This window comes from Aythya fuligula, chromosome 1 (genome assembly GCF_009819795.1).
Source record: "Aythya fuligula isolate bAytFul2 chromosome 1, bAytFul2.pri, whole genome shotgun sequence".
In the NCBI taxonomy this organism is placed as follows: domain Eukaryota; kingdom Metazoa; phylum Chordata; class Aves; order Anseriformes; family Anatidae; genus Aythya; species Aythya fuligula.
In genome coordinates this window covers 45,960,844-45,974,568 of record NC_045559.1, presented here as the reverse complement: position 1 = coordinate 45,974,568, position 13,725 = coordinate 45,960,844, and the positions used below count along the sequence as shown (strand labels likewise).

General features: G+C 34.4%; 1 protein-coding gene across 1 annotated transcript in view; it reads left to right on the top strand.

Annotated features, from left to right (window-relative positions):
- Positions 1–13,725, top strand: part of APAF1 (apoptotic peptidase activating factor 1) — a 33,586-nt gene that overhangs the window by 6,456 nt on the left and 13,405 nt on the right. The window contains exons 8-17 of the mRNA XM_032201275.1: positions 369–500; positions 946–1,184; positions 1,777–1,944; positions 2,835–2,966; positions 4,468–4,581; positions 4,880–5,058; positions 6,806–6,932; positions 9,005–9,130; positions 9,958–10,089; positions 12,220–12,345. Of these exons, the coding sequence (XP_032057166.1) occupies positions 369–500; positions 946–1,184; positions 1,777–1,944; positions 2,835–2,966; positions 4,468–4,581; positions 4,880–5,058; positions 6,806–6,932; positions 9,005–9,130; positions 9,958–10,089; positions 12,220–12,345 (1,475 nt within the window). The remainder of the gene's footprint in view (positions 1–368; positions 501–945; positions 1,185–1,776; positions 1,945–2,834; positions 2,967–4,467; positions 4,582–4,879; positions 5,059–6,805; positions 6,933–9,004; positions 9,131–9,957; positions 10,090–12,219; positions 12,346–13,725) is intronic.

The following is a 13,725-nucleotide window of genomic DNA, read 5'->3' as shown; positions in this document are numbered from 1 at the left end:
CATGAAATACATGTTAAATGTTATCCTAAAAGTTCAACATCTACATTGAAGAGTGCAGTGATTCTCAACAGGATAAATTAGGCTGTGTGACGCTGCTGCTGTTAAACTGATTACAGTATGAAGAAGTCGCTGCTATGATATGTACTTAATGCTATTTATTTTTTTTCCATAACGAAAACTTGAGATTTATTATACTACTTTCTACTATTCTTAGTACTAAGCACATGCTTAGTACTAAGAATAAAATACTATGCATAAAGTCATGAACCAGATCCTTTGCTCCAGATTTTTATCAGAAAATAATCTTCATTTCCACAGCATTCAAAAAAAAATCTTTTTTCATTTTTTCCCTGTGTTTCTGTGTCTAGGCAATAAATACGAGATTCATGTAGAAAGTGGACTTGCACATGAGAAAGGACTGGAGGTTTTATCCCTGTTTGTGAATATGAAAATATCAGAACTGCCAGAACAAGCTAACTGCATTATAAGAGAATGCAAAGGTATGATACTTTCTACTTTTTAACTTGCCATTTACCATTCAATGGATTTTTTTTCTTCTATGTTTTGACTTAGAGAAAGAGGAGGGAAACATTCCTTGATACTGTATCCCTTAAGTAAAACACACGTGTTTGTTGGATGCCTTCTGTTTCTTTAAACAAAGGTGTCTCATGATGATTTTTCAAGTAGTTCTTTTCAGTGTATTTTTTCCAGTATATTTAAAAGATGATAACTTAGTGTTTTTTCAGATGTCTGCATGTTATAATATATGCAAATAACATATTTTAACATGTTTTTAATAACATCTGAAGATAACATACTTTGTTCGTCTTCCATGTCTCAAGAATTTTACCAATGAATTGGGAAAATTACCAGATTTATTCAACTACTAAACTATTGAATTATTCCTTGAAAACCTCCAAGATTAACTTTATTTTCTTCCTTCAGGTTCTCCTCTTGTGATATCATTGATAGGCGCATTATTGCGAGACTTCCCCAGTCGCTGGGAGTACTATCTCAAACAGCTGCAGAACAAGCAATTTAAAAGAATAAGAAAATCTTCGTCTTATGATTATGAAGCCCTTGATGAAGCAATGTCCATAAGTGTTGAGCAACTGGATAATGATTTTAAAGACTACTATAAAGACCTCTCTATTCTTCCAAAAGATGTTAAAGTACCTACTAAGGTAATAACAAAAATGCAGTGTGGGTTTTTTTTTGTTGTTACTTTGTGTATATGTGTTGGTCTGTGGTCCTCGTGGACCCCATTCAACTTGGGATATTCTGTGATTTTTAGTGAGTTAGAAGCAATGAATTAGTCATAAAATTTGTAACTGTGTATAACTTGTTTATTCAACTTAATAATTAATGGTAGATTGGGTCCATTGTTGTATCATGACTTTTATTGTCAGTAGTGAAACTAAAAAATTGTAACTGAATAAACTTGTTCATAATATTGGTTTAACATGCACTGCATATATAGCTCTTTAGTTAGTTGTGCTAACTAATAATTGAGCTCTCTGAAGGCTTAAACTCTTAAGAAATTCGTCTCTCTTAAGAAAAGATATGACCATCATAAGTCAGCACAAATGGACAAATGAAGGGTTAATTTGTATTATCTGTCATATACATAGTCTGGTATGAAAGAACTAGTAACTTACTGAATTTACTACAGTTTGTAAAATGTCCATAACTTTTACCATGTGTTTTGTTGTCAGTTAACACTTCTTTTATGATATTAGTTCTGATTATCTTTTCTGTCTTAATGTGCTTTTTTAGGTGTTCTGTATTCTTTGGGATATGGAAACCGAAGAAGTCGAAGATATACTGCAGGAATTTGTTAACAAATCACTATTGTTCTGTGATCGTAATGGGAAGTCATTTCACTATTATTTACATGATCTTCAACTTGACTTTCTTACAGAGAAGAATCGCAACCAGCTTCAGGTACAGTTTTAACTAATCTACTTACCTCTAACTCTGTTCTCCCAAAGTTGGGCATTCACAAAATGTTCCTTTGTTAAATAGAATCTCCTCCTTTGACCTGCTAGCTACACTTCATTTGATGCAGCACGGAATATGGTTTCTGGGCTGCAAGAGCACATTGTCAAGTTTTCAATGAAATGTCAAGTTTTTCATACATGAGTACCCCAAGCCATTCTCTGGAGCCATTCTCTCTACTTGCTGCCTAGCCTGTGTTCAGGCTAATCTGAGAGAAGATTCTTAACACATTGTGTCTCTGTCAAAGGTGTTTCCATGAGGAGAGGGAGTGTTCCATTGATAATTCCAAAGAAATCAAGACCCTACCAGAATAGAAAATTTCTTCTGTAATACTGAGAAATGGTTTTTACTTCTTTTCTCAATTTAAGGCAGTGCTTGCAGGGCGATGTCCTAAAAGTTGGGCCAAATTTATCAGTTTTGAAGGAAGGGGCAGAAAGAGTAGATATGAAGAAAACGCAAATTGCTGGCTTTAGATTCACGTATGTTTTCTAGTCTTGCTTTAGTTCTACATATGTAAGGGTAGTTTTTATTGTTGGCTATATTATATATATATTGGCTATATTATATTATGTATATATTTATTGTTTATTGTAGTGACTCGAGAGCTGTTCTCAGTCTAAGAAGGAAGGTTATCAGCTTGCTTTTCTGGCTTTAATATCTGGAGACTGTTTCTGGGGAAAGCTTTTACAATAAATTATATGTACAGTTTTTGAAGATAATTTTTTCTTATTTCATCTGTTGACATCTTATTTTGAGAAATAACAATAATATAAACCTCAATGCTAAAGTCAGTCCATACAGTATTCACTGAAGGTGTGTTTTGATTCATGTTGCAGGAGCTACATAAAAACATAGTCAATCAGTACAAGAAACATTACAAGCTTAACATGCCTATTCCATCTCAAGAGGATTGCATGTACTGGTATAACTTCCTAGCATATCACATGGCTGGTGCCAACATGCAGAAGGTGAGTTCTGTCTGGGTTTTTGTTTCTTTTCTTGATTTCCCCCACCTCTCTCCTTTATGCCTGCCCTTCCCATCCAGGCCACTTCTTCCCTCTCAAACCTCTCTGCTCCCAGGCTTCTGTGCATATATACAAACAGTGAACGTAAGGTTCTTTAGGGTGTCCACTGATAATCACTGTCTATTACTATGTAAACTACTTTATTTCTACCCTTTGTCTTTTTGTCTTTTCAACCAGTTCATGAGAATATTTCTTAAAACAGTTTGTGTTTTTCTCTTTGTTTTCTCTTCCTGGTGAGGAGGATTTGATAAGAAATCTTCCCTAAGCTTTTCCGAAAATCCAGGCTCGCTACATTGTATGATAAAAGTAAATCGATTTATTCAGATGATTTGATTAGATCGGTGAAGAGAGATTTTTTTGTCTATAGAATTATTGTTACTTTTTCCCATTATGTCATATTAATTTCTGTGTAAATGTTCATTCTCTAGACTTCAGGAGCTGTTTCATGTTAGGCAGGAGTTAGATGGGCATATCTCTGTTTCTAGGATTACCTTGGAGCCTTTAAAAAAAATTGCCATCACTTTCGCCACTTATTGTTTTGTAGGTACTAAGTTAGTATAAGATACAAACCATGGATCAGTAGTAGAAACTACTTTCTGTAATTTCACTTGGATCTCTTTATGCTTTGAATAGTATTTGGTGCTGGTGACTAATTGCTTTATTTCACATGCTAAAACTTTTCATCTGAACCTCTTCTGAGATGGTTTATCTGACTTGTATAGAATATATTTTGTGTACCTACAGGCATTTTCGAAATGACTGTGGGCTACAAATCTATCTTTTAAAATCATACTTATCTCATTGATTATCTGTCTTTTTGCTTTCAGTTTGTAAGAAAGATGTTTTTATAATTAGCCTTTTTATATTTTATAGAACTAGCATCTCAGAATTCTTTAGCGTCTCTCATTATGACTGTACACTTCCCAGAGTTTTCTGATCCCAGCAAGTATTTTAATACTTCTTGCTTCTGTTTTTCTAGAGGTAGCTCTCATTTTTAAATTCAATGCAACTATAACATCTTTTTCTTACTGAAACTCTTCATTTGTGAACAACAACAGATCACTATTAGCAGATTGATCTTTGTCAGACTGGTCTAGAAGAAGCTTCTTTCAGAGTTGTATCAGGTCTTCTATGCTACAGAAGTCAAGATTTGTTTCACCCTCCCCATTCCTTAGTACAACTAATCAGAGAAGAAACAATCCTTTGGTTCCCTATAATACCAAGCTTAGTTTTCTAAACCCAGAATTTTCATATCCATTCAAGTAAGAAGCAGGAAACAGGAAATCGCATAACTTTTGAACTGGAGTCAATTGTACTCCAGTTAAAGTTGATTGTATATTAATTGTATATTAAATATCTATTGTGTTTTCTTGTGCTTTTCCTACTCTTAGTTAGATGCAGTCTTGGAACTCATGCTCTGAACTTTAATTTGTATTTCTTGTAGGAACTCCGTGAGCTTATGTTTTCTCTAGATTGGATTAAAGCTAAAACAGAATTGGTAGGGCCTGCTCATCTGATTCATGAATATGTGGAATATAGTTCAGTCCTGGATCAAAAGGTATGTGAAAGGTAAATGATCAGTCTGTTCAAAATATGATTTTCTATCTTTAATTGCATGTTATTTATGTATTTATGGGAGTTTCTATAGAAAACTTTAAAAAGTGAGACATACAGGCAGTATGAAATTAAACTTGCTTGTATATATTTCAGTCTATCATATGTACTTGCTAATAGAACTAAGTAGAACTAAATGCTTCTGTAAGAACATAATCTATATAGGAAATTAAAAAAGCAAAGTGCACTTAGCTAATGTATCCTCTGTATGTGTTACTAAATATTATCTGCTCTGTACATAGGATAGCATAGTACGTGAGAATTTCCAGGAATTTCTGTCTTTAAATGGGCACCTTCTTGGGCGACAGCCATTTCCTGACATTATACAGCTGGGTCTTTGTCAACCAGACACATCAGAGGTGTATCAACAAGCCAAGCTACGTGCTCAGAGTGAAATAGGAGCATTTTATTTGGAATGGATGTAAGTAGCAATAATCCGTCTGCTGATCTATTAATCCCTTGATTCAATACAATCATTTCATGTACAACTAAATATAGTGTATGGCTTTTATAAGGACTTAAAAAAGTACAATGTTTTTCATGGGAAAAGTACGTGAAACAATTTTCAGACATTTGTGCGAGGAGGGAAACTGGATATGTAAAGCTACAAATTAGTAATATTTACACAGAAGTAAAGGAATATATTTTTTTACTCAGTGATTTGTTAATTTTGAATATCTATACAAAGATGAAATTGAGATTCTTTGAAAATTTTAAAATTTTTTTAGAAAATTTAGAAATGCGGGGCAAATATTGTGTGTGTTTGCAGTACATTGTTAGATTTTCTAGTAAAATATGCACTTTAAAAAAAAAATAAAGTTATGTTAACTTGTCAATTTTTTGGAAGTAGTGAGGTGAGAATACTAAAAGGCTTTGAAATCTCTACCCCAATTTGATATTTCTGGCATTTATATAACTTTTTGATGCTATAGTATCTTATTAAGTTATTTAAGGAAAAAGTATATGTATATAAATATTTTTTCAGTATATCAAGTAGTCCAGTAGTCATCTGACCATGTAACTGTCAATTAGATTCTCCCGTTCAGTGTTTTTGTTCTGCAATCCTTGATGTTACGAAACAAAATGATTTTTGGGTAATCAGGGTAATAACGAGGCAGATCAAACCAGGCAGACTTGAATACTATCATCACTGAATATTTGGTTATTTCATTTTGAATAGCTAACAGAATTATAACAAAAACAATTGAAAGATACATGCTTTAGAAGAGTCAATCTCCAGGTAGTTTAGGGCGTTTACTTTGGATGTAGGAGACTTAAGCTGAAATCAGCAGAATGAAGATGGATGACTTTGTCTTGAATCCTAGAACAGGGTTCTCACAATGGTTTCTGGATGTGCAGATGAATAAGTTGTACTCTTGACTAGTAATTTTAGCCTTATGAGGGAAGAAGAAATGTTTTGATGACTCACTATTTTGCAGTGAAATTTGTTTTCATTCTAAAGCTAAGTAACCTTATTCAAGATATTTTACTCATTTTTTTCAATCACTGAGCCTGAAGATTGAAGCTGGTGATCGTAAAAAACAAAAAAGTACATGGATTTATTGACCCTAGAAAAAAAATATTTTGTAACAATATATTCATTACCAAAAATCATCCTATTACAGTGACAGTTTTCTGTATTAACACCTGGCTTAACAGGATGATTACGGTTGCTACTAATCCTAAGTCTTTTTTGAAGTGAGGCAAGAACCATGAAAAATGAGTCATTGCTGTAAAACTGAAATATTTTTCCTTAGATCAAAACAAATGTGTGATTGTTTTTGAGTAAAATTCAAAGAGAAACTGTAGGAGAGCAAGAAGTCTTGTAAATAAGTTTATATTTGGACATAGCACATACCCCCTCATTAAGATGTCATGAGGAAGACTGTCTTGCACTGCAACAGCTGTGCGCATGAAGTAGCATGTTAGTTCCTCATGCACATAGTATCTTTCATGGTTCCTAAGCTTTAAGTGTTGGAGGGCAACGAAAATTCTCAGGGAAAGGAGTAATTTGTGTTTCCCTTCTTCTGCATGAAGGCTGTGAAGCCAGTTGTTTCTAAAGCTTGCTGCTCAAGATGTCTGAACAAATGTTATCTTTTTAGGGAGGATTTTGAATAATAAACTCTAGGAAATCTTACTCATCTAAAATCCACTGTCTTATCTTGCAGAAATAAAAAATCCTTGAAAAACCTCTCCCGTCTGGTTGTTCGTCCACATAAAGATGCGGTTTACCATGCCTGCTTTTCTCAGGACAGGCAAAGAATAGCATCATGTGGAGCTGATAAAACACTTCAGGTAAAATGCCTATGCATGAGTGAAATGTAACGCTGTGTACTATTTTCATAACGTTTGTTAAAAGTCCTGTTGCTTTTCTTTTGGTATGAAGATCTTATGGATCTAGAATGTATTGTGGACATTGAAAGGGATGTATTATTACATAAATATCAAGTTGCATGTTTAAAATATTATTTTCTAGTTCAAAAACTAAACTTTGATATCAGGTTTGTACTCTAACGAGTGTAATACATCAACATGAAATACCTTTTAATGATACAAGAAAGCCCACAGCCAAAGAAATACATCCCAGCATGTTTCCTATTTGTTTGCAAAAATATTTCCCATCATAGTGGATTTTCTACAGAATTGAAAAGACAGTTACAGCTCTGCAATTTCCTTGGGATTGTAATGGATGTTATACTACTTTGGTGCTTAGTAAGTAAATTTTCTTATGTGAAAGAAATAAATCTAGGGATAAAAATGAGCCCCAGAAGTTGAGGACAGTAGTAGAGTGGAAACAGGTACAAAGTGCTTAGGAAGTGGATAAGGGGAGACAGAGAGGAAAGTGACTAATCCAAATTTGCCAGCAGTCTGCCTGGAGGGGAGCCAAACTGCTCTTGAGAAAACTAGCAATCAGCCAGCCACTAACCTGGTAAAGTATCCATATTCCAGACAGCCAAAGGTAAGGGTAAAGAGCAACTTTTCTGCAAGCCTTTGGTATTGTTTTGGATGCTTGATAAGTTCAGTACTAAAGTAAAAATACTAAGTGGCCCTTAGTTGCTGTTCATTTGCCTATTTAGTGTGGTGGTGTTCGTTTGCTTATTTTATTTGCTGGCTTCTGTGTGGCATCCACTTAACGAGATGCTTGGTGGATGTACTAGTTTTATGCTCTGTTGAAGTTACTGTGCCGTGCTTCTGTCCTTCATGGCCTCGTTACTGAGACTGCTGTTTTCTTGTTTTTCTTGATTTTCTAGAAAAAAAAAAAAAAAAAAAAAAAAAGGAAAATTTGTGGATTGTGACTGCATTTAACCTAAACTTACGTGAAAGAAAAAATTGGAAAATTAATAATATTTTTGCATTAACTTTGAACTTATTTGTGTTTTTCCTATTAGTGGCATGGAAATAAAACTAATGTTTTTCAATTTTTAAGACTACTACTACTGTTTCCATGGAATCAAATATAGCATTAGATTAAGAACAGATATTCCACAGAATTTACTGTAAATTTTAGATTTCCTTTAATATTAATCTTATTGTTTTAACAAAGACCAACTATTACATGGTTATTATATTCCTGTTTGATGAAAAAAACAGTGGGAAACGTAGGGACTTCAGAATTGTAGCATCCTGAATGCTGCTGTAAAGAAGAGTTTGTGATTTGTTTATGTAACTTAGGAGTATGTGCCCTTGTAAAGGAAAGGATGTCTTGATTTTTTTCATGCTTGTAAAGCAAAATCTCACAATTTGGGGAAAAAAGATTAATTTGTAGTACTTCTTCCCAACTGCTTTTTTCTTCCTTCCAACCAGATCAAGACAGATTTGTGTCATCCTGTACAACTTCTTACTATTACTTTTTTTTTCCTCATCCTTCCCCAAATCATCAGTCACTGCTAAAATTCTTTCTTTCAGCGGAAGAATATCATGATATATCAACCTGCAATTTGTACTTTTAATAACAGACTAGGTTTTGTTAATAGATATTTTGTGCAGTTATTCTTAAAATGAGTGAGGATGTGGACTTAGCCTAAAAGAGTAGAAAAGGCATAAATGTTAGAAGACTTAAGTTTAGACTTAGGCATAAAGGGTAGAAAAAAATAATTAATTAAACACATAATGCATGCAGAAACTTTTTAAAAATATTTTTTCAGTATTTCTTTCCCTAAGAATTTCTATTATCTTTACGAAATCGAAACTCCAATTAAATGTTTTTACACGTATATTATGTTACCTTGAAATTATAAATGCTTTCAAAATGCAACCAGTTTAATAAAGAGCATAGAGATCTGTTTGAAGGAACACAAATTTAAATTTGTGTAGCACGTTTCAAAATTATATGCCAGTTACAAGATTTCTTTATTGTATTTCTTCAGGTGTTTAAAACAGAAAGTGGAGAGATGCTGCTGGAAATAACTGCTCATGAAGATGAAATACTCTGTTGTGCGTTCTCTGCAGATGATAAGTATGTAGCAACTTGTTCAGCTGATAAAAAAGTGAAGGTAAGGAAATGGAAAACAGACTTTTTTTTTTTAAGTGCGATAGTTCCGATTTCAGTTTTAACCAATTCAAGCAGAACAGTCTTAGGACTAATTCTTTTTTTAACTGTCTTAAACCTGATGTTGAAAAACAAAATGAAAAACCTTATACTTGTTACATTAGGCATACTCTGTTAATTATAATGAAGCTATGTTAGTTGTAATTCTTTATGTATGATGGTTATTTTCCTTGTATTGTCAGGTGATTCATTTTAAGTAGAGCATAATGTATGAGTCCAATCCTGTTCATAACATGAATGCCCATAAAGCTTTTTTCGTATTATTTTTCTGTTATATATGAATTATTTGTTCATTTTTAATTCTTCGGTATTGCAGCAAAACCTTGATTGATATTCTAGTCTCTCAGATTCTAATCTGAATGATGATTTTTCCCCTTCCCCTTTGATTTCTAAATTGTTCAAACACTTTGCTGTGAAAGTTTATATAATTAATAATAAGCTAAAACTGACTTTTAATAAGACCAGATCAGTCCTATTTGGTCACAGACTCTTTGTCATTAGAAACTTTGACTGTAGATACTGTGTTCTGGTTCTTGAAAAGTGTATATATCTCTATTTTGGCAACATTAGTAGAAACAATTTAAAATTACAGCTTTTTGTGTCTAAATATATATATACATGTTTTCTATTTCTCTTCCAAACATTTCTGATGTGTAATTGAGAATGCTTTAGGACATTATTTGTATTCCAGTGGAGTTTATATATGTATATTTTTAAATCAAGTACACTGAAAATATTTTAAAGCGTTATTTTTCCTTCAATTCTGTCTAGATCTGGAATTCAAGAACAGGCAAGTGTATGCACATATTTGAAGAACACACAGAGCAGGTCAATTGCTGCCAGTTCAATAACAGAAGTGGTCAGTATCTTTTAGCCACGTGCTCAAATGATACTTTCATCAAAGTAAGTGGAAAAGGTTATGATTAGCAGCATAAAAATAACCACAACAGACTAATTGTTGTTGTATAAATGTACTTCAAACATTGTAAATTAGTTTTTTTTTTAACTTAAAGAAGAGATAAGGAAATAGATCAGGAGTACTTACTGCAGCTCTGTCACTGGATTTCAACATAAGAGAAATGTTCATGCTTAGTGAAAGAGAATAAACAAATCCTTACTAGTAGGGTACAAAGATGGAGACTTTTGGCAAGACTTTTAGAGGGTGGAATGGGAAAGTTTGGGAGTGGAATACCTGATTAAAAATGAAATAAGAAAAAATGAAACAGAAATTCTAAGATTTTAAACATTTTGAATGTTTAAAAAAACATTAGGAAAAGAACAACGAAACAAACATCCAACCTGGATGCTGAAGGATTAAAAGGTTTACCTTATGGAAGTGTAGCAGGTGTAGTTTTTTTTTCTTTTCTAAATTCATAGGGCATAGTAAAGAAATAAAAGTGGAAGCCAACAAATAAGAATAATCAAAATGAGATTTGTCAGGTTAGCCACCTGGCATTGTTCACACTAGGGGGCATTATGTGTACAGAGAGAGCAGAAACAAGGTAACTGAAGTCTGTATTTGAGGAAGGAGGAAAAAAGGAGATCGAAGGATGACCTAAGCTGTTGGATAAGGGTAGAATTTCACAGCACAGTTGGGCAAATCAAATAGTTAACTGGCACTGAAGATGATGGACCTACTGTGCTTGCAGTCTATCTTGCATTTATTTCAGTGCATGTACTGATCTTACTCTGCATGGTATGGTTCAAGGAGCCAGTTCTGGTGGGATTGGTTTTCTCTTCAGTTCACTGTAGTGGCTTCACTCTCCAGTGTCAGTACAAGAGAAATGCTGGGAATAGACAGTGAGGCGTGGGAGTTTTGGAAGGGGCAGGAGTGCCTTTTCCAGTTGTAGCAGTCTGTGAGATGTTTTAATTGTAATGTGAGATCTCATCTGAAGCATTCTGACAGAAGCTTGTGTTTGTGTAAATTGAAGTTAAAATAGACTTAAGGAGCCAATATCAAGATGAAAAGATCAGGCTTTTGTGCTGACCTGGATGTCCTGATAGATGCATTTGTTGTCAGAAACTTACATCTTGGACCAAACAGATTTAGAACAAACCTGTTTAAAATGACTACTCTCAGGCTGTAAACGTGGCTGAAGTTTTAGACAGTTCAACAGTTTTCATGGGGAATGAATGACAGAACTGAAATATGCACAATAATAGAACAGAGTAGTAAAATAATAGTGGAAGAGACCTGATTGTTTTCAGAGAACACCGTCCAGATAATTGTTCTTGCTTTGAACTATCACTTGAGCAGTCAAGTGTATTGCTTTTATATAGGAGAAGGGCAAGAAATTTGGAAACAGAAAGAAAGTGTGGGCTGTAGGCTTGGAAAACAGTCTGTGTGCACGTGCCCTAAACACGTGGAATGTTCTTCTGTCTTTATTAATAAGGTTGCAGTAATCCAAGAATAACTTGAGAGATTTCATTTTAGTTATTGTATATAAGCTACGTAATTCTGAACTTTGAAATTGGAAAGAAAGGCAAGACAAAGTTTATTCTTCAGTCTGAAGAAAATTTCAGTAACTTTGTTTGATAAGGGCCTTATCCTCACTGTACAAAATAGTCTATATAATACTGATGTGAATAATTTTCATGCAAGCTAGCAAACGGAAATAAATTGTGGGGGAGCCTCAGGCATAGCGTAAAGTCTGTGAGCAAAAGTAAAACTAAGAAAAAAGGTAAAAGGTAAAACTAAGAAAAAATTGTTGAGGATTTGGTTGCCAGTGCACTTTAAGAATGTGAACTGTGTGAATCATAGAATCATTCAGGATGGAAAAAGCTTCTAAGATCATCTGTTCCAACCTTTAACCTAGTACTGACATACCACTGAACCACGCTACTACATGTAGTCTACATGTTCCTTGAAGACCTCCAGGATGGTGACTCGACCACTTCCCTGGGCAGCCTATTCTAGTGCCACACAATCATTTCAGTAAAGAAATTTCTCTTTGAACAGAAATTTCTCTTTTCAAATTTATCTTGGAATAGTTCACAAATATAATGATATTTATATGTTTATTTCTTATGCAGCTTTGGGATCTGAAGGGAAAGTATTGTAGAAATACGATGTTTGGTCATGTAAATTCTGTCAATCACTGTAGATTTTCGCCAAATGATGAATATGTTGCCAGCTGCTCAACAGATGGAACAGTAAAGGTACACAGCATATTTGTTAAATCAACTGCTTGGTTTGATTTGTTTTTCATAAAATGCAAAATATGCATAAGAAAGTTCTGCATTTGCATAATTAGCTTTTAATGAATTAAACTCTGAAACAGTTGAGTATTGCTACTATTTTTAATGCTAAACTTTGAAAAGGCTTGTCCATTACCAGAAAAAAAGTTCGTTGTCTACTGCTTAAAACAAATTCTACCTAGCTTCATTTTGAATTCTTTACTTTACACCATTTTTTTTTTTTTGAAAAAATGTACGTGGCTAAGAAAATGGGTGGAGGGTGTTTCAAAACTTACTTAAACAAAAAATGTTGATGTGTATATATATATACATATGTAAATCTTTTTAATTTTAGTTGAAACATCTGTCATCTCTGAAAATGAACCATCAGTAAACAGAAGTATTAAATGTAATTTGTGCGCTGTTTTCCCATGTGTGCACCAGAAAATAATTTGAGAGGGTTTTGTTTTGTTTTTTCTTAGAATGTAAGATTTGTTTTTACTGCCTTTGGCTGCAACAGATCTATGCTATTCCAGAACTGCAGTTCTTAAAACATTAAATATCTGTAGAGTTGCTAAAAAGAAGTTGGGAAAGAAGGGTTGCAGTAGCTGTTGTCATTCAGAAGGAAAGTTGTGGTGGAGGATACAGACATCATAGAATCGTAGAATATCCCGAGTTGGAAGGGACCCATAAAGATCATCAAGTCCAACTCCTGGCACCGCCCAGGTCTATCCAAAAGTTTAGACCATGTTACTAAATGCACAGTCCAATCGCTTTTTAAATTCAGACAGCCTTGGTGCAGTGACTACATCCCTGGGGAACCTGTTCCAGTGTGCAACCACCTTGGTGAAGAACCTCTTCCTGATGTCCGCCCTAAACTTCCCCTGTCTCAGCTTAACACCATTCCCGTGGGTCCTATCATTGGTGTTTACAGAGAATAGGTCACCTGCCTTTCCACTCCCCCTTGCAAGGAAGTTGTAGACCGCGATGAGGTCCCCCCTCAGCCTCCTCTTCTCCAGGCTGAACAGGCCCAGTGCCCTCAGCCGCTCCTCATACGTCTTCCCCTCTAGGCCCTTCACCATCTTTGTCGCCCTCCTCTGGACCCTCTCCAACAGTTTAATGTCCTTTTTGTACTGTGGTGTCCAGAACTGCACACAGTACTTGAGCTGAAGCTCTAGTTCATTGGCAGGTGTCTCTGTGAAATTAGGGTACAAAACTAGATGTATACCAGATTTCTCATTGTGAGTGAGTTTTATTAAATAGAGTTGCAGAGCAAATGTTATTTTTGCTTTTATTCTTTTGCCGAGTAGAGGTTGAGACGGCCATCTAGGCATATGAATATTTAATGCCATTTGTTGATTG